General features: G+C 39.8%; 1 protein-coding gene across 12 annotated transcripts in view; it reads left to right on the forward strand.

Annotated features, from left to right (window-relative positions):
* Nucleotides 1-26507, forward strand: part of TTC17 (tetratricopeptide repeat domain 17) — a 131323-nt gene that overhangs the window by 91683 nt on the left and 13133 nt on the right. For 11 of the 12 annotated variants that reach the window (XR_014069604.1, XR_014069605.1, XM_081544965.1 and 8 more), the window contains 4 exons: nucleotides 146-299; nucleotides 4599-4719; nucleotides 6799-6958; nucleotides 7878-7961. Coding sequence is in view for 10 of the 12 variants with exons in the window: in XM_081544965.1 (XP_081401091.1) it covers nucleotides 146-299; nucleotides 4599-4719; nucleotides 6799-6958; nucleotides 7878-7961 (519 nt within the window). In the remaining 2 variants the exon portion in view is untranslated. Of the gene's footprint in view, nucleotides 1-145; nucleotides 300-2665; nucleotides 2680-4598; nucleotides 4720-6798; nucleotides 6959-7877; nucleotides 7962-26507 lie in introns of those variants that run through there. The other variant, XM_081544967.1, reaches the window with a different exon arrangement.

A 26507-nucleotide genomic window follows, 5' to 3' on the forward strand; every position in this document is an offset into this window, starting at 1 on the left:
GTTGTTATTTTTGTTTTTTAATTGGAGGATAGTTGCTTTACAATGTTGTGTTGGGACTGGTTATTCTTTAAGCCACCAATACTCACAGCCACAGGCATACATGAAAATTGATATCATTTGTCCCTAACATGTTTTCATTTCCCAGATCACATTCCAGGTCAAACGTGTGAAGAAACCCAAAGGAGAACATAAGAAAACTTCTGGGAAAAGGGTAGAATCCAGTCAGGCAGAAAATGTGCATCGTAACCAAGGAAACCTGGAGATCACTGGCCCAAAGGTGGCATCTCCTGGGCCACAAGGTAAATTGGAATGTTCAATATGCCAGTTTCTTCTTTCAGATTTCACTGTTTCAGTTCTCACAAAGGGTGTGTTCGTGACTGCAAACAGATCACATGAAAAGGAAATTGAGCCAAGTGAACAGGAAGCCAGTCATTGATATAAAAAGTTTGTTTTAAACATTTATTTGGCTTATGTTCTTACCATCTTGAACTTAAATACTCTGTTAATTCTTAACTTGACAGCTTAGTTTAATATATTAAAAAAACTGTGGGTTTCAGACAGACTCCCTGGGTTCAGACACCAGTTTTGCTATTTAGTTCCTAGTGCCTCATTTTCCTTATCTATAAAATGGGGATAATTGCATATGTCTTATAGAGTGGTTGTGTGTATTCTATAAGGTTATACATTTAAAGTGCTTTAAATGAACTGAACACATAGGGCTCGATAAATACTATCTAGTATTTTTTTATGTGTCAGGTAGCTCTTTAAGTATTAGATGATGGCTTGGAACTACTCCCCAGGAAAAAAAATGCATTTACATCAAAATTTGGCATGTACTTTTAGGATTCATAGTTAACCCAAAGTCTGTCTTTGGACTCTAGGCTCAGGGCCATTGCCATGAGTCCAGTTGACTTTCTTTTCCAGTAGTGAAACAGTGGTGATAGAATTTCTTTTTAAAAAAAAAGAAAGAAAATTCTCCTCTTTATTTTTTTTTCTCCTTTTTTAAAAGGATATTTTCACTGTGTTAGACTTGACAATTCAAGATAACTTCATGAAAATGTGTCTGATTTAAGTTGTATTTACCAAAGCTGAAAGCAGAGAGCACATAATTAAAATATGAGGAATGAGGTAATCTTGACTAAATCTCAGAATGATCTGTGACTTGACAAAAATACTAAGGACACCAAAAAGGGCATTTTGTCATGACTGGAGTTGAAATATAAAGTAGTTTTACTGTTTAAGGAAGATAGCATGTGTTGGCAGATTATGGGAAGAAAGTGGCACTTTGCTCTAATAAGTCTGTCTGCAGTAGGAAGGAAAAAGATACTCAAACTATAAAATGTCAGTCATTATAGCAGTGAAACTTCCAATGGTTTAAATAGTAAACGTAATAAATACATTAAAGAGGAAAATTTAAATGGATAGTTACATACTTTTAAGGTGAAAAAAGACTTTGTAAAGCACAGAGAAAAAAAAGTAATTCTGGCATCGGAGAACACTACAAAATAGAAAGACAAAGAATTGAAACAAAGTATTTTTTGCAGAATATTTATATATTTTTACAGAATACATGATAAGCAAAGGATGTCAATGTCATTTAAAGAGCGCCTCCAAATCGATAGGAAAAATACAGCATTTCAGTAAAATATGTGCACAGTACATAGGCAGTTCACCAAATACACATAACACTCACATACATACACAGCCACTCAGCGTGGTAAAACGTTCAGCCTCTCGAGCAGTCAAGGAAATGCAGACATAAAATGTGACATGCCATTTTTGCTTGTCAGATTGTCTGTGTAATACACAGTGAGATTTAATAAAATGAATTTTGGGGTAGTTTGACTGGATATAGCAGAAAATTTTTAAATATACCAACAGCTCTACTTCTAGTAATTTACCCTAAATAATCTTATAAGTGCAACAGATAGAAGTATAAAGATACTGATCATCATTCTGATTATCGTAATAAAAATTTGAAAAATACCTAAATGATGATAGTTGCCTAAATAAACTACAGCATGATCTTGCCCTGTACTGTGCAACCAAGATGTCTGTAATTTAGTAAGTGAACAAAAGCACTTTATTAAAGTAGCATATATAGAAGATACCTCAGTTTCACACTAAAATGTCATAAATGATCATCTCTGGGTGCTAATAGGGCTACAGGTGATTTTCATTTTCTATGTTCTTTTCCATTTTTTAAATTTCTTATAATAAGCCTATATTACTTTTACAAACAAAAACTAAAAATTTCTTGTAAAAGTGGAAATTAAAGCTCAGTATGGTTGAGAGGATAGGAGAGCGCTTAGGCAATTTTAAGTGGATTCAAATAGGTGGGGCCAGGTAGGGCACTGAATATACTTGCAAATGAGATCATAAAGCTATTTATTTTCACTCAGGTCCAAAGTTCTAAAGCGTGGAAGAGGTAAGAGAAGACTGGAGCGGTTCAGTATCCCAATTTTCAACCAAGTATAGATTCTGTCCACTGCCAAGTGATAAGATTTGTGATAAATCCTGACAAAGTTGTAAAGCGAATTATTAAACCAGTCCTTTGTGAGCACATGGGGGAAGAGTCTAAGAGATCATTAAGGGTCATTGTAGATTTTCTAAGAATTAATAAAACTAATAATGCATAATTGACTTCATTTCCCACTTTGGTGAGGTCTACTAGACTAGACGACCAGGGAAGTGCCATATACATAACGTAACTGGATTTAAGCAAAGCACTTAACAGAGTGTCTTATGATATCCTTGTGAACAACGTGGCGAGAGATGGGCTCAAAGGCTCCCCAATGCCTGCAGCATAAAGATCACAGCTTCTAGGGTGGTGCCCAAGACCATCTACAACCCAGCCTCCGTCTCCCCTTCAGCACCATTCCCTGAACCAATCATGCTCTTGGTTTACCTCCTTGTCTTTGCACATGCTCTTCCCTCCACCTAGGATGCACTCTGGCCACCTCAGCAGTGCTAAAATGTCACTCATCCTTAAACTCCAAACTCCAGTGCCATCCCTTCCTTGGTACCTTCAGGCAGCATCAGTTTCTTTCTCCTCTGTACAGCTGTTCTCTGCCTTCACTGTGGCACTTATCCTGTTGTGTTCTAATAATTTATGTTTACCTTCCTCACTAGACTGTAAGCTCAAGGGCAGGCCCTTTTATTATTCCTCTCTGAATCCCTAGTGTCTTAATACAGTTCCCAGTCCCGTATAATAGCTGCTCAATAAATATAGCATCACTAGCTCAATGGACATGAATTTGAGCAAGCTCTGGGAGATGGTGAAGGACAGGGAAACCTGGCATGCTGCAGTCCATGAGGTTGCAAAGAGTCAAACATGACTGAGCAACTGAACAACAAAATATTTTCCAAGAGAATTTCTTAAACAGAAAGGGAAAATAAGTTTTATTGTGGAATTTGTGGTTTAATTTTGTTGTTAAACAGGGTTCATTTGAAACTCTTGCAAACTTTTTTTTTCTCTTTTATTAAAATCTAAATCTAAAGCCCTGCCTGTATCTTAAAAGTTTTCTATTGTTGGTAAATTCTTACAACATAAAAAGAGCTATACAGAACCAAAGTTCTCCTTCCTGTCCATTCCATTGGAATTTCTTCAGAAGAATCCTTCCCAGATAAGACTTAGTTCTGCTCTTTTCTTGGGGGCTTTATCTAGGTAAAGAGCCTACACCCAAAAGGTGCTGCCTTTGAAGGGTATCAGTAAACAGAGCTTTAAAAGCCCAGTAAAACTTTAAATAGCATGATTGGTAGTGTGCACATTATAGTCAAACAGACCTGGATCTGAATCCCAGTGCTGCCACCTAGTAGCCAAGTGACCCTGGGCAGTCACTTGATTTCTCTGAGCCTCCATTTTTTCATTCAAGAAACAAGGATTAAAACCTGCCTCCTGAGGTTATAGATGAAAAGTACTTAGCACAGGACCTGAACACACGACACAGTAAGTGCACTGGAAATAAATGATAACCCTTCGTTGTCATCATTATTCTGTATCCTACTGCTTTTCTTTACAACAGGGGTTCTCTACCAGGAGGGACTTTGCCCTCCCAGGGAACACTTGACAGTATCCGGAGACGCTTTTGGTTGTCATATCTCAGGGAGGGTCCTGCTGACATCTGTTGTGTAGAGGCCGGGGATGCTGTGAGACATCCTCCAGGGCACAGGACAACGCTCACAGTGTCAGTAGTGCCAGGTTAAGAAACCTGCTTTAGAGATGTATGCTTCTCCTGACTTAGAGTTGTCTTTATAGAATCAAAATCTAGAAAGGTGAAAATTAAGTTTGGTAAAACGTTAACTTTGAAGACTATTTTAACCCTCATCTCAGTCTTAAATCCAGTGAAGGACTCGTTCATTTTTACTTCATCATCTTATCTTTGAAAACAAGGCTTTCCTCAACGATGATAGTTACTGCCATCGCTGTGAATGATAAGACTTTAGTTAGTTCGGCAGGTGGTAGAAATTCTAGACTAGAAGGATGACTGGCACCTCTGATACACCAGTCTGAGTGAAGTAACCACCAGGGCATAAGGCACTGTGTGTATCTTTGTGTCTTTGCCATTGTGTTGACAGATGATGTACTTTTCTTCCAGGAAAAAAGCGTGACTACCAGAGTCTGGGGTGGCCCAGCCCGGACGAGTGCCTCAAGCTCCGCTGGGTAGAGCTGACAGCCATCGTGAGTACCTGGCTTGCAGTTTCTTCAAAAAACATTGAGTGAGTATCTTAAAGCTCTCCCTCTCTCATGGCATTTGTGTACCAGTGATCCCACTGGGCCCCAGCTGACTTTAGGACTGCCCTTCTTTGTCAGCAGCTACCAAAGAGTCATCCTTCCTAGGGTTGGTGGTTCAGAGGATACCATGGATGGACTCAGCTCACAGTCCTGATACAGTCTGTGTACCCTCTTCTCAGTGCCTTCTCCCATACTTTGTAAGCTATCTATCTAGTCACAGATGACTTAGTTTAAATTAAAGACGGGCTCTCTCTCCATTAAAGCACAAAACCTCACTGACATCGTGTGCTTGAAAAGGGAGCTGGAGCAAATCCAGATCTGTGAGCACCTACCAAGACACAGCAGGCAATGTTGCCTCTCTGGTAACTGCTTTTTCCTCCCTGGATGCTCATTCTCTTTTGTTGGCCCCTTTTTTTACCTGTTCCCCAAGATTTACCACTAAACCTTCTTATTTTAAAATCATGCCTAGTCAGAGTGCTCTATTCCCAAAACTTCTGTCACTGATATGTTGACAACTCCCAAATCTGAATCTCCAGACCAGACTTTCTTCAGATCCCTCAAATCGTCTCTCCAGTTCGCCTCTCTACCTAGATCTCTCTCCAGCACCTCAAGCTCAGGAAAGCTAAAGTCATCATTTTCTTGTCCATTCTCTTTCCCCCCAAAATCTTTGTTCTGTTTGTTTTCTATTCCTTGTTCTTAGTAAATAGCTCCCGGAAGTGCTTAGGCCAGAAACCTAGGACTTACCCTTACTCCTCCAATCCAGTCTCTTCCCAGTCTTGTCACTTTTACCCTTTGAGTATCTTTCGAAACTACTTGGCTTTCCTTCATCCCTGTTGCTGCTTTATTCATTCTTGCATCTCCTCAATCCATTCTCTCCATAGTACTCAGAATTGTTCCTCAGATATAAGTCAAATAATTCTTAAAATGCTCTAACAACTTGTAAATGTTGCCGTTTACAGTGGCCCCCAGAGCCCTTCATGATCTGCTCCCCACGTGTCTTTCATCTTCAGCTCTGCTCTCCCCCCTGCCAGCCCTTCACACTTGGTGCTGCCTTTGCCTGTGGTGGTGGTCTCAGCACCTTCTCCCTGCCCGCTTAATTCATATTCCTCCTTCTGGTCTTAACATCTTTCCTCCTCAGGAAATCCTTCATTAACTACCTCCTTCCTCCATCAGCACGGAGGAAATATATACGCCTCATAGTCAACTGACACTGTACTGCGTTTTTATAACTCATCACATCTGTAATAACTGACTATCACAAGACAATGAGCATCATAACAGTAGGAACTGGGTATGTTTTGTTAATTATTATAACTCTGATATCTGACGTGATAGACTGTGAATAAATAATGAATGTTTGCGTATTAATATATGGTCAACTTTTCTAAGTAGCTAGAAGCAAAATTTGTCAGTGTCAAATTGCCACATCAGTATATACGATAGTGTAAAACATACAGTATATAGCAGGAAAATGACCACTTTGGAACCATGAAAGGAAGTGCTTACATCTTATACATGGACACAATGAAGAGCTGGATCTGTGTAATACTTACGGTCTAAACTTTAGGGAACTTCTCCTGTGGAGACAAGTATGCCTCTGTGCATAGAGGGAAAATGGAAGGTAGGAACCACTCTGGTTATTTATCACTGTCTGTACCCTGGAAAAGAAACCCTAGAAGAAAACCTACCTGGTTTAACACCTCCCCAGTGAGAAAAAGTGGCCAACAGCAGTGAGGAAATCAGACACCTTGATGCATAGAAAGAAGGCAGCTTGAGTAGATTGAGAAAAGACTGAGTTCAGGACTCAGATCCCAACACTGCTGCTGTGACCTAGGGTACAACCTCTACTCATACATTCAACAAACAGTCATTACCAGGCACTGGAGTCCTTGTATCTATAAAGTGAGAGACCAGACTAAATAGCTCCTGAAATCTCTTCAATTTTGAGATTCTGTGGTTCCAGACAATTCTGTTATATTGCAGTTATGGTCAGCAAATGATTAATACTTTGTCCCCACCCACTTAACTTTTCTATGGCTAAGGTAGTCCTCTCCATTTTTCAGCATCACAGAACACATAGACTTTGCCACTCCAATACAGCAGCCAGCGATGGAACCTGTTTGCAATGGCAATCTCCCCACGAGCATGCACACCCTGGACCACTTGCAGGGGGTTTCCAACCGAGCCAGCCTACACTACACGGGTGAGAGCCAGTTAACAGAGGTGAGTGCTCGGCTATATTCAGCCGGTCTGTAGTGTTTGCAGTACAGTTATGATGCAGCTGATAGCAGAAAGCTCAAGTAGCCAGGCCAAATTTTTTTTGCCTTTTTCAGATGGCTGTTGTCTAGACGGCTTTAAGACAAGCCTGATTTATTCCAGGCCCTGTGACTGAACGTATGCTTTTTTTATGACCAGGAAATTATAATTCTGATCCATTCCTCCAGATGGGTAGCATTCTGCTTGTCATTGAACAGAAGCTCTTTGTGAGAAATATTTGGGACACTTAATTCTCCTGTTGACATTCTTAAGAAGAGAGGGAAGGAGGGCAGACCCAGCATATATCTAGCAAAGAGTGTACATAGAATAATCAGAAAACATGCCACAAATATCCAACAGTAGAGGATTTGTTAAATAAGTTTTGGTGTAGATATAAGCTAGTATACAATAAGAGCTATTAAGAAAGATGTATGAGAAATATATTTATTGACATGAAGAAATTTTTTGACTGTATTGTGTGAAAATGTAGGTGATAGTTCACAGTGTGATCCCATAGTATACAGTCTGTGAGAGTAATGATATATGTGTACATAGAAAAATATCTGAAAGATACGTAAGAGATACTAACAGTGGTTGTGTCTGGGGGATACAAGTGCTTTTCGTTTTCTGTATGTGCTCTACTTTTTGTAATGCTATAATGAATGTGTTTTACTTGCCTGTAACCTTTGTTAAGTGAGAAAAGGCTGAGGGGATGGTAATGGCCTTCGATGTGGCTTCCACAAAATGCCTTACCAACAGGACCTCAGCAGGTACCCCAGAGATACAGTCTGCACCCATGGTACAGTGCCCAGCTTAGTGTCAGCACTGTCCTCAGACCTCACTTCATTTGCGTTCCTCTAATCTGTCATCTCCCTCCCTGTACCAGGTATTGCAAAATCTTGGCAAAGACCAATACCCACAACAGTCACTTGAACAAATTGGCACCCGGATTGCCAAAGTTTTGGAAAAGGTAAGTCACTCTGCAGGAAAGCTATAAACTGTTGCCCACTTTCTAACTTTTCCAGATTATTTGCCATTAAGTGGCCCTAACTTCTTCAGTTAGTTATTTAGCACTTGGTAACTAAAAGAATGACATGAAATAACCCCACACAGAATATTTTAATCATTTTTCTGTGACTTTTTCCGTTACATGGTTACTATTCTTTTTTGCTGCTTTGTTTACTTTCTGTGCTTAAATTTATGTGGTCAGTTTTCTCATTTTTAGTCTACCATGGATAGATTCAGGTGATGCTACTAAGAACTTTGGAATCCAGGTATAAGAAATAAGTCAAAGGTTCATCTTCTGGTGATAAAGAATATTTGGTAGTTTGGATCATGGGTGGGAATCATATCTTGAAATATCTTTTTTCTGAAGTCGTGAAACAGAATATTTGCAAAACTGTTTTCTTACTTTATGGTTAAGAATCTATCCACTTACCATATGGTATTGAAGAGGTGATATAACAGTGATTAAGAGAGTCTACTCAGCTTCCAGTATGACCGTGGCAGTATGGTAGGGAAGGGTATTCACGTCAGTTTAAAAGAGAGGAAGTGCATATACAGCCATCACTGTTCCATGGCAGTTCTGAAATTTACATGACCAGTTGTCACCAGTTCCCTCAATTCCAGGGTAGGAAACACTCCTTGATTAGGGCTTGTTTTGGTCCCATGGGGGTGGTTTCCTAGCCTGTTTCTCAGCTCTTCTCTCTAGGCTGCCTTTCCTTTTCCTTGGAAGTGTCCTGTATTTGCAGCGGAGAGCTTCCTTAGCCTGCTGCCTGTGTATCCTTGGCACAACTTTGTAAAACTTCGTGGACTTTCAGATTACAAGCCATTCCAAGAGGCAAAAGCCACGCCCACAGATCTCTTCAAGAAGGCCCCTGTCTGCTTTAAACATGAGTCCAGGTCAATACTTGCAAGATTCTTAGATGCCTTTTGTCTGACAGTCCATGAGACTTAAATCAAAACGCAGATCTTTCTGAGCTGGTAGTAACAGAGGGTCTTACTGCTGTAATTTTGATGTGATCTTGATCCTGAGGCCATAGTTTTACTGGTAGCATCTGGATTTGATTTCTTTTTTGTCAAAACCTTGTGCTGACTGGAGAAGCTAGTAATTGAGACGACAAAGTTTCATTTTCTAACCCTGCAAGTCCCAGTTTGGAAGCATTTTCTCCATATTCTGCTTGAAAACTGTGCAGTTCCTTGTTTAGTTCTCCTCTTTCAATGCTTTATTATGGGTGATGTTTAAAAAACCATTTGTCACTTTCACTGTTGTTCCTCAAAGCCTCCCTAGCCAGATCCACAACATCATTAGGTATTTTCCTGTATTCCAGATAGAGCCTCACTGTTTGTTTTGCCAGTAGATGATGATGCCTCTCCTCCAGCCTCCAGGAGCAGTTTCCTCAGTGCTCTTCCGGCCTTCATTAATGGTCTTGTTGCTGTTCCTTCAGCAATATCTCAGCCCACTCCCCAGACCAATGTCGGCACGGTTTAAGTTTCTACTATGGCAGCACTCTACTCTTGATACCAAAGATTGTTTTCAGTTATCTTTTTTGCTTAATAAATTAGGCCAGAATTGAGTGGCTTAAAACAAAACTATTATTTGCTCAAGACCCTACAACCTGAGCTGGACTTCCTTCTGATCTGACTTGGAATCATCCATGCAACTACAGACATAGGGAGACCCAACTGGGGCTGGCCACCAAAGAAACCTAGAGTGATTGGAATAGATGGGACACAGCTATATATTGTCTCTCCCTAAGCAGACTCTCCAGCAGAGAAACTGGACCTTTTTACCTGGCGTCTCAGGGCTCCAAGAGACGGAGAGCAAAAGCATCCAGGCCTTTCAGAATCCATGCAGAGAGCTGGAACAGCAGCGCTTTTACGAGTTCCATCCATCAAAGCAAGTCCCAGGGCAAGGGAGATATCCTTCACCTGCTGGTAGTGCAAAGACTGTGGCCCGTCTTTAATGGTGGATCTTTAATCCACCACAGTGCCTTTCAAAAGGAGCAACAATAAAACTGACAGCTTCTCAGCAGAAATGATAAAAACTAGAAGCCAATGTAATGACATCTTTAAGGTACTAAAAGAGAAAACTGCAAACCTAGAATTCTTTTCCAGCAAAAATATTCTTTAGAAATTAAAATGAAATAGATATGTGTTCAATAAAAATTCAGAGACCTTGGCACAAGTAGGCTTGCACTGAAATAAAAATTAAAGGGAGTTCTTCAGAAAAATGATCCCAGTCAGAAATACGGACATGCCAGAGGGAAAGAAGGACACTGGAAAGAAAATATAAATGAAGACTAATTGTACAAATGGTAACTGCACTGCCCTGAGGAGCTTCATCTTTATATATAACTAAAATTCGTGGTAACAATAACATAAATGATGGCAGAGAAGTACATGGAGTTTAAAAGTTCTAAGTTTTAATTGGTATCGGCCAAGTCATAAAGTTTGCATTGGAGTGTAATAAGTAAGAATGTATGTTTAAAGTTCCAGGCTAACTACTAAAAATGGTTTTAAAATGTAATTCAGTGGAAGGAAGATGAAACAATGTGAAACATTTGATTAATCCAAAGAAAACTGAGAAAGGTCAAAAGTACATAAAAATAGACCACAGATAGTAAAATAGTAGATAAGTATATCATTAGTTAGCTTCAGAAAAGATTTATAATTAAGGCATTTTGTATGGAATGGATTTTTTTAAAATCCAACTATGTGCTGCTTATAAGAGAAACTCTTCAAATATTAGGACACAGAAATGTTGAAAATACAAAGATGAAAAATACATCATACAAACAAGTAAAAAGGAAAGCAGATACAGCTACACTCTTATTAAAAAAAAAAAGTTTGAAGCAAGAAACAGTTAGAAGGGCTAAAATGAAACAGATTGATAATACAAATTTTCGAGATGATATGGAACAACCAGAACTCTGATATGTTGCTAGTGAGAATATAAAATGGTACAGTTATTCGGAAGACAGTCTGATAGCTTATTAAAAAGCTAAGCATATATGATCTAGTAATTTTAGTGCCAGGTACTTAATCAAAAGTGAAAGTGTTAGACACTCAGTCATGTCTGACTCTTTGCAAGTCCATGCTCCTCTGATTCTCTGGGCAGGAATACTGGAGTGAGTGGCCATTCCATTTCTCCAGGGGAATCTTCCTGACCCAGAGATTGAACCCAGGTCTCCTGCATTGCAGGCGTATTCTTTACTGTCTAAGCCACCAGAGAAACCCCATGAAAACTATGTCCAAAAAATACTTGTTTAAAAATGTTCACAGATTTATAACAGCCAAAAACCTGGAATCAGATACGCATCAATAGGAGAATTGATAATCAGTGTTATGTTTATACAATAGATACTATTCTACAAGAAAGACCCTATATCCATATTGATGAATCTCAGAAATATGTGCTATTAAGTCACTGGACACCAAAAAATGTATAGTGTATGATCCCAACTATACAAAATTCTAGAACAGGCAAAATTAACCTCAGGTGGTAGAAATCAGAAGAGTGATTGCTTCGTCAGTGGAAGGGGTTGATTGGGAAGCAGCTTGAAAAGACTTTCTGGAGTGTTGGAAGCTTTCTGGGTCTTTAAGTAAGAGTCAAAACTGAATGTTATACCTAAGGTCTGAGCAATTCTATTTATATTATACCTTGATTTTTAAAAATGAAGTTTAGATAAAGGTTTTAGCCCACCAGAAACTGAAAGATACATGTTATCAACAGACTGAATCTCTGAAGGGATTTTTTTCAGGCAGAAGGAAAACTATTCCAGGTAGAAACTCAGAAAAAACAGAAAAAAGCAAAGCAGACAACACAAGAGTAAATATTAAGACATATGTAAATAAGTATGTTGATAAAAAATAATAACAGTACTGTCTTCTGAGGTTACAGTTCATGGCAACAGCAATACGAAAGGCACAAAGGAATTACACTGACCACTGTAGATGGTCTTAGATCCAGTTAGACATTTCATACTCACGTAATTGGCCTCACTTAGCGTGGGCTTCACTCAGAAGGATAAGGGGCCAGGACACCACAGCAGCAGCAGGCTCATACCTCCAGAATAAGCACTTACTTAGGCCAGGGCCATTCTCTGCCCACCCTTCTTTCCTGCCAAGTGACTATGCAGGTGCAAGGGAACAAGTCAAATGGTTAAAAGTGAGGACTGCCCTGACTTAAATGCTCTGAGTTCCATATGAGAACCAGTATCTTTTGTAGTAGCCCCACGTGCACAGGGCAGTAGACGGGGGCACAATTAGCCACAAGAGCCATGGCACTTCGAGGCTCCCAGCTGTGGCTTCCCACCAGGTGTTCAGAGATTTTCCCAGTCTTTTTCTTTTTTATAATGGAAAAGTATTTATAGGCTATGCAATTTACCAATTATACTGAATTACAACTTTATTTTAAAATTTTATAATTTTATAATTATAAAATTTTAGCAGTAGTTCAGTTCAGTTCAATTCAGTTGCTCAGTCGTGTCCTACTCTTTGCGACCCCATGAACTGCATGCAGCACGCCAGGCCTCTCTGTCCATCGCCAACTCCCGGAGTCTACCCAAACCCATGTCCATCGAGTCGGTGATGCCATCCAACCATCTCATCCTCTGTCATCCCCTTCTCCTCCTGCCCCCAATCCTACCCAGCATTAGGGTCTTTTCCAATGAGTCAACTCTTCGATGAGGTGGCCAAAGTATTGGAGTTTCAGCTTCAACATCAGTCCTTCCAATGAACACCCAGGATTGATCTCCTTTAGGATGGATTGATTGGATCTCCTTGCAGTCCAAGGGACTCTCAAGAGTCTTCTCCAACACCACAGTTCAAAAGCATCAATTCTGCGGTGCTCAGTCTTCACCGTCCAACTCTCACATCCATACAGGACCACTGGAAAAACCATAGCCTTGACTAGATGGACTTTTGTTGGCAAAGTAATGTCTCTGCTTTTAAATATGCTATCTAGGTTGGCCATAACCTTCCTTCCAAGGAGTAAGCGTCTTTTAATTTCATGGATGCAATCACCATCAACAGTGATTTTGGAGCCCAAAAAAATAAAGTCTGACACTGTTTCCCCATCTATTTCCCATGAAGTGATGGGACCAGATGCCATGATCTTAGTTTTCTGAACGTTGAGCTTTAAGCCAACTTTTTCACTCTCCTCTTTCACTTTCATCAAGATGCTCTTTAGTTCTTCTTCACTTTCTGCCATAAGGGTAGTGTCATCTGCATATCTGAGGATATTGATATTTCTCCCGGCAATCTTGATTCCAGCTTGTGTTTCTTCCAGCCCAGCGTTTCTCATGATGTCCTCTGCATATAAGTTAAATAAGCAGGGTGACAATATACAGCCTTGACGTACTCCTTTTCCTATTTGGAACCAGTCTGTTGTTCCATGTCCAGTTCTAACTGTTGCTTCCTGACTTGCATACAGGTTTCTCAAGAGACAGGTCAGATGGTCTGGTATTCCCATCTCTTTCAGAATTTTCCACAGTTTATTGTGATCCACACAGTCAAAGGCTTTGGCATAGTCAATAAAGCAGAAATAGATGTTTTTCTGGAACTCTCTTGCTTTTTCAATGATCCAGCAGATATTGGCAATTTGATCTCTGGTTCCTCTGCCTTTTCTAAAACCAGCTTGAACATCTGGAAGTTCACGGTTCACGTATTGCTGAAGCCTGGCTTGGAGAATTTTGAGCATTACTTTACTAGCGTGTGAGATGAGTGCAATTGTGCGGTAGTTTGAGCATTCTTTGGCATTGCCTTTCTTTGGGATTGGAACGAAAACTGACCTTTTCCAGTCCTGTAGCCACTGCTGAGTTTTCCACATTTGCTGGCATATCGAGTGCAGCACTTTCACAGCATCACCTTTGAGGATTTGAAATAGCTCAACTGGAATTCCATCACCTCCACTAGCTTTGTTCATAGTGATGCTTTCTAAGGCCCACTTGACTTCACATTCCAGGATGTCTGGCTCTAGGTGAGTTATTACACCGTCATGATTATCTGGGTTGTGAAGATTTTTTTGTACAGTTCTTCTGTGTATTCTTGCCACCTCTTCTTAATATCTTCTGCTTCTGTTAGGTCCATACCATTTCTGTCCTTTATAGAGCCTGTCATTGCATGAAATGTTCCTTTGGTATCTCTGATTTTCTTGAAGAGATCTCTAGTCTTTCCCAATCTGGTGTTTTCCTCCATTTCTTTGCATTGATCGCTGAGGAAGGCTTTCTTATCTCTCCTTGCTATTCTTTGGAACTCCGCATTCAGATGGGAATATCTTTCCTTTTCTCCTTTGCTTTTCACGTCTCTATCTGTAAGGCCTCCTCAGACAGCCATTTTGCTTTTTTGCATTTCTTTTCCCTGACGGTGGTCTTGATCCCTGCCTCCTGTACAATGTCACGAACTTCTGTCCATAGTTCATCAGGCACTCTGTCTATCAGGTCTAGACCCTTAAATCTATTTGTCACTTCCACTGTATACTCATAAGGGATTTGATCTAGGTCATACCTGAATGGACTAGTGGTTTTCCCTACTTTCTTCAATTTAAGTCTGAATTTGGCAATAAGCAGTTCATGATCTGAGCCACAGTCTGCTCCCGGTCTTGTTTTTGCTGACTGTATAGAGCTTCTCCATCTTTGGCTGCAAAGAATATAATCAATCTGATTTCGGTGTTGACCATCTGGTGATGTCCACGTGTAGAGTCTTCTCTTGTGTTGTTGGAAGAGGGTGTTTGCTATGACCAGTGCGTTCTCGTGGCAAAACTCTATTAGCCTTTGCCCTGCTTCATTCTGTACTCCAAGGCCAAATTTGCCTGTTACGCCAGGTGTTTCTTGACTTGCTACTTTTGCATTCCAGTCCCCTATAAGTTTAGCAGTAGACTTCCAGTGAAACAGATCACACGTGGTTAAGATAATTTATAATTCTCTGTGATGACTTCGCCTAAGAATTTTCTTACCATCCTAAACATTGAGGGCAACAGTATGGTTAAAAATAAACAATAACTTTCAGTGTTGATAGAGAGACACACATTTGGTAAGCAGTTCAATTAAATTTAGTGGGATTGATCTTGTAGGTCCAGATTGTTAGGTCAGCTGCCTACCATTGCTGTTGTCTTCTCATCCTATGGTGGGTCTACGTTTTGGGGTCAGCAGTCCTTACTCTAAGACCAGTTCAAAGCAGAGGCTCTTCTTAAGTGATAAACATGAATTCAAGAGACAAGTCGCCTTAGTTTCACTGTGCATGAGCTAGTAGTTAACACCACCTGGTAATGGTCCTTTTATCTGGGATAGACTTTTTAGCACAGTAGATCTCAGACTTTAGGGTACACTGCAGTCACCTGGAGGACTTGTTAAAAGATATTGCTAGGCTTCTATGACTTCACTTACTGACTTAGTAAGTCTAGGGTTGGGCTTGATAATTTACATTTCTCATAAGTTCCCAGGTGATTCTGGGTGATGTTGCTGATCTGAGGATCACACTTAGAAAATGGCAGTGATGATAAAGCAAAAGCACCCTTTTCCCATTTACCTTTCACAAAAGAACAAGGATCTCCATATGCTCTCTGCTTCAACTTTTAAAATACTTCGTCATTACCCTTTATTATTTCTTGAAAAGCCCTTCTCTAGTTGTCTCTTTAACAGTTTTTAGTGTTCATTACCAAAATTATCAGTAAGTGTCAGCAGATGACATTGGTCAGACTGCATTTTAGGGTTCAGTCATTACGCACTTTCAGACCCCTCAAAAAGCTGCCCAGCTTGCAGCCGAGGTTACTCCCATGTGGTAGCCTCTATCGAGGTCTCACCTATGGTGCCAGATGCACAGCACACTGCCACCATTGCCATTGCAGCCAGTTTGTTTGCCAGGTTGCCATATCGTCCCGTTTGACCCGTGGGCTAGTGCAGAAGTAGTTCCCCCATTTTTCAGGTGGTGGCTTGTGAGCACTACTTTGTGCTGGTTGGATCCCCGGCCAACCCAACTTGGGTCAGAGCCAAGCTGCTCCCCCCACCTGATCCAGACCTCGTCACAAACATGGGGTCTTGAATACACGTGCTTGTCTCCTGCCCACCCCTTGTCCGGCATCAAACATGGGGTCTTGAGTACACGTGCTTGTCTCCTGCCCACCCCTTGTCTGGCATCAATGCCTTCTTTGGCTCAAATGCATCAACTACACCACGGGAATATCATTCTTGCCAGTCAGCCCATTTTCAACCAGGTTTCTGGTCAGCTCCCATTTCATGGAAAGTGGGACATTTTCTCTCAGCATAAGTCTGTCTCCAGCTTTCATCCATTCCTACAAGGGGAAGATTTATCCCCTGTCACACAGTGTCAAGCCTTTGCCATCAGACTCTGAGAAAGTTAGCCCCCACTGAGGCTTCAGTCTTACCAGCATCTCCCTGCCCGTTCCGTTTGTATCGTGGTGCTTTGGCCATATTGAACCAAGGATACATCTCCCTGATGCTACTGCTCTGCATTGTGCACCGCCTGTGGTTTGAAGCCCAGCTCGACAGATGTTTCAGTTTGCACAGCCCAGTAGAGCGGTTCTCCTGCTCTCACTCTGGAGGATACAGAACACGCAGCAGGCCAGCAGGGCGGCTTTTCATGTATTTCCCCGAGAGTTCCCGCAGCTCTCTGACAGCAGTCCCGGGAACTGTTCTCTACTCAAGCCCCCCAGTTGACTGCTCAGGGAAAAGCGATCAGGACACCACGTGGGTGAGTGTGGGAGCCACCCTAGCCTGGAAGCCTCAAGTTCCACGTAAGAACCAGCGCCTCTTATAACAGCCCTGTGGCCTCGAGCCCAAGAGTTCTGACAAGGGTCAGGAAACGCCACACGGGGGAATACTCAGAGCCGGGGCTTTCTACCATATCACCGTCCACTGGCAGTTTACAGTCAGGTCATCATGCCTAGTAACATGGGTGACATTCTACCTTCATTAGGTTTCGAGGGGAACACAGCTGAAAAGTTAACACGAGATTCGTTTCCCACAAATACACATGGACAAAATATTAGGCTTTAGCATTACAGGAAAGTAATAAAATTGAAGTAATGATTTATATTTTTAGTCTGTAATAAATCAAAGATGCATGTTGTATCACTAAAAGAACAGTTAAAGAATGTATAATTAAAGGAAAATGGAATAATAAAAAACATTTGATTAATTCATAAAGGAAGCAAGGAAGACAAAGGAATATAAAACAGGCGGGTGAAATAGAATGCAAATGGCAAGATGATAGCAATAAACCCAGTTTATCAGTGATCACAGTAAATAATATAAAAGGACTACGAACCTCAATTAGAGAGCTCACATCAGACTAGGTTAAAATGTTGAACCCAATTATGTGCTGTTTACAGATAACACACCTGTAATAAGATACAAAACAGCTGAAATTAAACAGATGGAAAAAAGATAACATCAAATAAACACTAATCAAAAGAAAGCTGGTGTAACTATGCTAATAATAGACAATGTAGAATTTAAGGCAGGAAGCATTACTCTATAGATAAAGACAATTCATAATGATAAAGTGGTCAGTCCACCAGAATATTGAAAACTGTATATCTATACAGAACCAGTATCATAGTTTCACATTATATAGAAAGACATTAAACATTGACAGATGTAAAGGGAGCAGTGAATCCATGACCAAAACAGACTTTAACATACCTCTTAATAGGTGACAGAACTAAGCAGACAAAAAATATGATATAGAACATCTTGCTAATATACACACTTGACATAACTGATATTTATATCATGCCACATTCAACTGTGACAAAATTCTTATTTTAAAAATGCATGTGGAACATTTACCATACTGATCACAAGCTGAATGATAAATTAAGCCTCAGTTAAATATTAAACCATGGAAATAATTTAGAGTTTGTTTTCTAATGGTATTAACCTAGAGAAAAAGATCAGAAAACAAATAAGGATAGAAAATTCCCAGTGATTTTGGTGAGATTAGTAGTGTAACTCTCCCTGGTGGCTCAAGATGGTGAAGAATCTGCCGGCAGAGCAGGAAACCTAGGTTCAATCCCTGGGTCAAGAAGATCCCCCTGAAGAAGGGAATGGCTACCCAGCCCAGTATTCTTGCTTAAAGAATTCCATGGACAGAGGAGCCTGGTGGGCTGCAGTCCATGGGGTCACAAAGAATTGGTCACAACTGAGCAACTAACACTTTCACTTTCTGAGTAACTCACAATTTGGTGAAGAAAGCAAAATTAGAAAATATTTTTAAATGAATGACAGAGTTGGTATATCAAAACTTGTGGGATGCAGGTAAAGCAATGCATGAGGAAAGTTTGTAGCCCTATAAGCTAATGGATATATGAATTTAAAAAAAAACAGGCTGAAATTAGTGATCTATGCTTCTATCCCAAAAAGCTAGAAAAAGAACAAAATTAGACTGAGATATTTCTTGCCTCTTTGGCAAAAATTCAGAAGTTTGATAGGATACCCTTGGTGTGACCTTGGGGATACTGGCACTGTCATACACTGTGGGGAGAAATGCAGAATAGAATAACCTCTGTGAGAGGAAATAGATATCTAGCACATTATCTGTCTAGCAAGATTATACATTCACTTACCCATTCATCCAGCAATCCTACTTTTAGGAATATTTCCTAAAATACAATGGCAAAAAAATTATCTGACAAAAACACCTATGAGTAAGACTGTTGATTATAACCTGACTTGTATTCGTGAGCAAAAAACAATCCAAATGCCCAGTAGTAGGGGATTGATTGAATAAACATTCCACTGTGGTGGTTCATTGTGTGTGAAATCCACACAGTGGAGCCTTCTGCAGCTGTCAAAATGAATGAGGACCATCTCTATAAACTCATATGGAGTAATCTCCAGAATACAGCAAGTGAAAAAAAGAACAGGAGAAAAAAATTACACCTTAGACTACTACTTATGTCTTTTTAAAATAGCAAGTTGTGAGGAGGGAGAATATTTGTAGAAAGAAACATATTTTAAAATGAAAAGACTAACTTTGAAAAAAAAAAATTTAAATGCTGTCCATGGAAGGAAGATAGAAATATGATAGAAAAGACAGGAAATAAAGCTAGATTTCCTTGAATCAGTGTTTTTTTGTTTTTTTACTTTGAAACTAAATATTTTGCATAATTACAAAAAATTTTTAAATAAGATAATTCCTAATTAAAAGTAAAATTAATTGAGCCTAACTATGCATTCCATTGTACTATAACCACATCAAGAGGAACTATTCCAAGTGACTTTAAAACATGGTTATTTGGCTGCACATCCCTAATAAAATTTACCCTAAGAACAAAAGAAAACCTTATACTGTTTTCAGTAGTACTGTTGTTGATGATATTAATGTTATTCTTTTGAGATTGTAGATGTATGTACTGCAAAGTAAATGAGTAATTTTGTTGGTGATTTGGAAACTGGAATTTTGAGTATGGGTGAAAGGACATAGAGATGTGAGAACAATGATGTAAACATAATTCCTGATATACTTAATTGATATATTTACACATATTCTGGCTTTATTTTGCTGAAAGACTAGAATCTATGACTAGCCCAGTGTTAGTAAGCACCCTTAGTACCCAGATCTTTAGATACTTTTCCACTTTAAAACAAAGTCTATAATAAAAGACAAAGAAGGGCATTATATAATGATAAAGGGATCAATACAAGAAAAGGATATAACATTCATAATCATAAATGCACCCAATACAGGAGTACTTAAATATATAAAGCAAATATTAAAAGACCTAAAGATTGACAGCAATACAATAATAATGGGGGACTTTAATACCCCACTTATATCAGTGGACAAATTAATCATCCAGGCAGAAAATCCATAAGGAATTAGTGGCCTTAAGTGACATTAAAAATGGCCTTAATAGATATCTGTAGGACATTCCAGGCTTCCCTGGTGGCCTAGATGGTAAAGAATCTGCCTGAATTGCAGGAGACCCAGGTTCAATCCCTGGATTGAGAAAATCCTCTGGAGAAGGAAAGGGCTACCCACTCCAGTATTCTTGCCTGGAGAATTCCATGGACAGAGGGGCCTGATGGTCTCCGGTCTTTGGGGTTGCAAAGAATTAGGGACAACTGAGCAACTCACACACACACACGTGCGCATGCGCACGTGCACACACGCACACACATTGCACCCCCAAACAGCAGAATACACGTGGTTCTCAGGTACATATGGACTGTTCTCCCGAGCGGATCGCGTGCTAGGACACAAAGCTAGTCCCAATAAATTCAGGAGCATAGAGATTATATCAAGCATCTTATCTGACCACAACAGTATGAAAACTAGAGATCAATTAAAAAGAAAAATGGGAAAAACAGAAACACATGGAGACTAAACAACTTGATACTTAAAAACCAACAGGTCAATGAAATCAAAGAGGAGATCAGAAAATACCTTGAGACAAATGAATATAAACAACTTTCCAAAATCTATGGGACACAGCAATAACAGTCAGAAGAGGGAATCTTGTAGTAATGCAGGCATACCTCAAGAAACAAACAAGAAAAACCTTAAACAACATAACCTACCATCTAAAGGAATTAGAAAAACAAACAGGGCTTCCCTCGTGGCTCAGTGGTGAAGAATCTGCCTACCAATGCAGGAGCCACAGGTTCCACCCCTGGTCAGGAAGATCCCCAGGAGAAGGACATGGCAATCTACTCCAGTATTCCTGCCTGGGAAAGAGAAAAACAAAGCCTAAGAAGACATTAGGAAATAGTAAAGATAGGAGAAGAAGTAGAGACCAAACTAAACAATAGAAAAGACCAGAGAAACCAAGAGCTGTTTTTTTTTTTTAAAGATAAAAGTGATAAGACTTTAGCCAGGCTCATCAAGAATAAAAGAGAAAGGATCAAAACAATATAAAAAATGAAAGAGGAGAAATTAAAACATATCACAGAAATACAGTTATAAGAGAGTACTCTGAAATAAACAAAGAAAAATAGAGAACACTAACAGTTATATGCCAAGAAACTGGATAACCTAGAAGAAGAAATGGATAAATTTCTAGAAACATACAATCTTCCACCACTGAATCAGGAAGAAATAGATAATCTGAACAGACCAACTATTCAGTTCAGTTCAGTTCAGTTCAGTTCAGTTCAGTTCAGTCGCTCAGTCGTGTCCGACTCTTTGCGACCCCATGAACTGCAGCATGCCAGGCCTCCCTGTCCATCACCAACTCCCAGAGGCCACCCAAACCCATGTCCATCAAGTCGGTGATGCCATCCAACCATCTCATCCTCTGTCGTCCCCTTCTCCTCCCGCCCCCAATCCTACCCAGCATTAGGGTCTTTTCCAATGAGTCAACCCTTCGCATGAGGTGCCCAAAGTATTGGAGTTTCAACTTCAACATCAGACCTTCCAATGAACACCCAGGATTGATCTCTTTTAGGATGGATTGATTAGATCTCCTTGCAGTCCAAGGGACTCTCAAGAGTCTTCTCCAACACCACAGTTCAAAAGCATCAATTCTTCGGCACTCACCTTTCTTCACCGTCCAACTCTCACATCCATACATGACCACTGGAAAAACCATAGCCTTGACTAGAAGGACTTTTGTTGGCAAAGTAATGTCTCTGCTTTTCAATATGCTATTTAGGTTGGTCATAACCTTCCTTCCAAGGAGTAAGCGTCTTTTAATTTCATGGCTGCAGTCACCATCAGCAGTGATTTTGGAGCCCAAAAAAATAAAGTCTGACACTGTTTCCACTGTTTCCCCATCTATTTCCCATGAAATGATGGGACCAGATGCCATGATCTTAGTTTTCTGAACGTTGAGCTTTAAGCCAACTTTTTCACTCTCCTCTTTCACCTTCATCAAGAGGCTCTTTAGTTCTTCTTCACTTTCTGCCATAAGGGTGGTGTCATCCGCATATCTGAGGTTATTGATATTTCTCCCAGCAATCTTGATTCCAGCTTGTGTTTCTTTCAGCACAGCGTTTCTCATGATGTACTCTGCATAGAAGTTAAATAAGCGGGATGACAATATACAGCCTTGCCGTACTCCTTTTCCTATTTGGAACCAGTCTGTTGTTCCATGTCCAGTTCTAACTGTTGCTTCCTGACCTGCATACAGGTTTCTCAAGAGACAGGTCAGATGGTCTGGTATTCCCATCTCTTTCAGAATTTTCCACAGTTTATTGTGATCCACACAGTCAAAGGCTTTGGCATAGTCAATAAAGCAGAAATAGATGTTTTTCTGGAACTCTCTTGCTTTTTCAATGATCCAGCAGATATTGGCAATTTGATCTCTGGTTCCTCTGCCTTTTCTAAAACCAGCTTGAACATCTGGAAGTTCACGGTTCACGTATTGCTGAAGCCTGGCTTGGAGAATTTTGAGCATTACTTTACTAGCGTGTGAGATGAGTGCAATTGTGCAGTAGTTTGAGCATTCTTTGGCATTGCCTTTCTTTGGGATTGGAACGAAAACTGACCTTTTCCAGTCCTGTAGCCACTGCTGAGTTTTCCACATTTGCTGGCATATCGAGTGCAGCACTTTCACAGCATCACCTTTGAGGATTTGAAATAGCTCAACTGGAATTCCATCACCTCCACTAGCTTTGTTCATAGTGATGCTTTCCAAGGCCCACTTGACTTCACATTCCAGGATGTCTGGCTCTAGGTGAGTGATCACACCGTCGTGATTATCTGGGTCGTGAAGATCTTTTTTGTACAGTTCTTCTGTGTATTCTTGCCACCTCTTCTTAATATCTTTCGCTTCTGTTAGGTCCATACCATTTCTGTCCTTTATCGAGCCTATCTTTGCATGAAATTTTCCTTTGGTATCTCTAATTTTCTTGAAAAGATCTCTAGTCTTTCCCAATCTGTTATTTTCCTGTATTTCTTTGCACTGATCGCTGAGGAAAGCTTTCTTATCTCTCCTTGCTATTCTTTGGAACTCCGCATTCACATGGGAATATCTTTCCTTTTCTCCTTTGCTTTTCGCTTCTCTTCTCTTCCAAGTTATCTGTAAGGCCTCCTCAGACAGCCATTTTGCTTTTTTGCATTTCTTTTCCATGGGGATTTTCTTGATCCCTGTCTCCCGTACAATGTCACGAACCTCTGTCCAACTGTTAGTATTAAAATTGAATCAGTAATCAAGAAACTACAAAAAACAAAAGTCCAAGACTGGATAGCTTCATAGGGCAATTTTATCAAACATACAAAGAAAAGTTAATACTTACCCTCTCAAAGTATTCCAAAAAATGGAAGAGAAGGCAGTGTTCCCAAATTCATTCCACAGGACAACCGTTATCCTGTGTACATGAGTATGGCCATGAGTTGTTGATAAATGTTGAATCTAGGTGGTGAGCACATGGAGTTCATTATACTGTTTCCTTTATTTGTATATGCATTTGAAAATTTTCATTATAAGACACCTAAAAGATATAATCACAAAGGTGAGCAAAGAAATGGCATATCAAAAAATGAATAGGCAAATTTTTAAAAACTGGTACATCTTAAACTAAAAATATATTTGTGTAAGTAATTAAGTCAAATACCCAGTGAATGAGTTAGATAGATTTAGCCACAATTAAATAATCAGTGAATTGCAAGCTTTGTGTAAAAAAATTACCTGGAGTATTATAAAGATAAGGAAATAAGCAAATCAACAGATTCAGGAAGCACCATGTGTCCCAAGCTGGGTAAATAAAAAGAAATCCACACCAAGATGCATTATGGCAAAGACAAAAGATATCTTAAAAGCGTCTGTTTCAGTCAGGATCCTGTCAGGAAAACAGAAACAACATTATGTATTTCAGAAAAGCAAATTTAATTTAGAGAACTGATTACAGGCAAACCTTGTTTTATTGCACTTCGCTTTATTGTGCTTGGCAGATGCTGCATTTTTTGCAAATTGAAGGTTTGTGGCAACCCTGTCTTGAGCAAATCTATCGGTGCGATTTTCACTTTCTCTGTGTCACATTTTGGTAATTCTCACAATACTTTGAACTTTTTCATTACTACTTCTGTTATGGTGATCTGTGACCAATGATTTTTGATGTTACTATTACCACTCACTGAAGGTTCAGCTGATTGTTACCATTTTTTAGCAAGGAAGTATTTTTAATGAAGATATGTACATAGGTTTTTTGTTTTTTTTTTTAGGGCTTCCTGGGTAGCTCAAACAGTTAAGAATTTGCCTGCAATGCAGGAGACCTGGGTTCCATCCCTAGGTCAGGAAGACCCCCTGGAGAAGGGCATGGCAACCCACTCCAGTGTTCTTGCCTGGAGAATTCCATGGACAGAGGAGCCTGGTGGGCTCCAGTCCATGGGGTCACAAACGACTGAACGAGTAACACAACAACATAAAGTTTTTTAGACACAATGCTGCTGCTGCATAATACACTACAGTATTAAATGTAAACATAACTTCTATATGTACTGGGAAACCAAAAAGTTTGTGTGACTCGCTTTTCTGCAATATTCACTTTATTGTGGAGGTCTGTAACCAACAAGCAGTATCTCCGAGACATGACTGTACATTGTGGTGTAGGGCTCACAAAGAGGAAAGGAAGCACTTAGGTGAATCAGAGATACGCACTGTAGGGAACGGGAAGGCAAACACTTCGGGGTTCTGAAATCTAGAGTTCACAGGCAAGAACTCTGGGTGAGCTAGAGTTCCTGCTTCGCAGGAGGGAGCATGGGCTGGGTCTGGAAGTGCTACCCCCAAAGTGCTGCCAGAATGACCAACTGGAACAGCGTGCCAACTGAGAGAAAAAGTCCCACTCCTTCTCGCCTTCCAATTGCCTAGCACACATGTTTGCAGAACTTAACAAGAATCCCGCTAGCAAGGGAGAAATGTGGTTTGCAGTGTTCCAGCCACAACTTGACAAAGCAGATTGTATAATTTGGGATTTGCATCTGAGAGAAAATAGCTTAAAAATAAAACAGCAGCCATTCATTCAACGAATATGTAGCAAAGGCCTGCTTTGTGCAAAATACTTTTCAAGGGCTTGGCATAAATCAGTGAAGAAAAATTAAGACAAAGATCTCTGCCCTCATGAAGACAGAAAGGACAGATTACCTATAGAGGAATGTGACTAAATGTTTCTCATAGCAACTGTCTAATCCAGATGACAGTTTTGGAAGGATACTGGGCCCCCTAGAATTGTGCCCCTTACAATGACAGCAAAATAAAGGCACTTAAAAGCAAAGAACTGAAAAAAGTTTACCAAGAGCCCCACCTTAAAGGAACTTTCCTGTATGACAACTAAAGGAAAAACTATCTGAAGCAAAGGAAGATGTACTAAGCAAATAAAATTACACAGGTATACAAACCCAAACAAACACTGTAGAAAACAGTTTGAGATTTCGTTTCTTTTTTAATGGCTAAACAAATTCTGGACATTTGAGAGTGGGACGAACAGAGTTAAGGTATTTAAAGGCCCTTTTCGTATTCAGGAGAAGTGAGTTAGTGTGTTGCTTGGACTTTTAAGTTTAAAATTGAGTAGAAATTTAAGGGTAACCTTTTAAAAAATGTGCAAATCCCAAACCTGTGATGATAAAACAATGGAATAAGAAGAGAAGGACCAAAAAAAAAAAAAAAAAAAATCCAAGAAATGCCACCAAAAAAAGGAAAAAAGCATTCAAGAATCTGGATAAAAGAAACCAAGAAATATAATAACAGTCTTTGAAATAATCTACAGGGTAAATCACACTAATGTCAAATTTGATATTTTTTAAAGGAGCTACATGTTTTTTTAAGTCATACCGAAAACATAATAGAAATGTTGAAAATAATGGGAAAATGCTAATCAAAAATGAATATACTATCAAAAGGTAGTAAAGACAGTTACATTAATTACCTGAAAAGATATATTTCAGAGCAGAAAAATTATTAGGGTCAGAGAGAATGACCATGTAATGATAAAAGCTTTAATTCACCAGAAATACATACCAGAAAAAGAAGTGCAAAAAGGCAAAATGGTTGTCTCAGGAGGCCTTACAAATAGCTGAGGAAAGATGAGAAGTGAAAGGCAAAGGAGAAAAGGAAAGATATATCCATCTGAATGCAGAGTTCCAAAGAATAGTAAGTTCAGTTCAGTCACTCAGTCGTGTCCGACTCTTTGCAACCCCATGAACCGCAGCACGCCAGGCCTCTCTGTCCATCACCAACTCCCGGAGTCCACCCAAACCCATGTCCACTGAGTTGGTGATGCCATCCAACCATCTCATCCTCTGTCGTCCCCTTCTTCTCCTGCCTTCAATCTTTCCCAGCATCAGGGTCTTTTCCAAATAGCAAGGAGAGATAAGAAAGCCTTCCTGAGTGATCAATACAAAGAAATAGAGGAAAACACTAGAATGGGAAAGACTAGAGATCTCTTTGAGAAAATAAGAGATACCAAGGGAACATTTCATGCAAAGATGGGCACATAACGGTCAGAAATGGTATGGACTTATCAGAAGCAGAAGATATTAAGAAGAGGTGACAAGAATACACAGAAGAACTATACAAAAAAGATCTTAGTGACCCAGATAACCACGATGCTGTGAT

This window comes from Giraffa tippelskirchi, chromosome 11, assembly GCF_054371585.1.
Source record: "Giraffa tippelskirchi isolate mGirTip1 chromosome 11, T2T-mGirTip1v1.2.pri, whole genome shotgun sequence".
Taxonomy (NCBI): domain Eukaryota; kingdom Metazoa; phylum Chordata; class Mammalia; order Artiodactyla; family Giraffidae; genus Giraffa; species Giraffa tippelskirchi.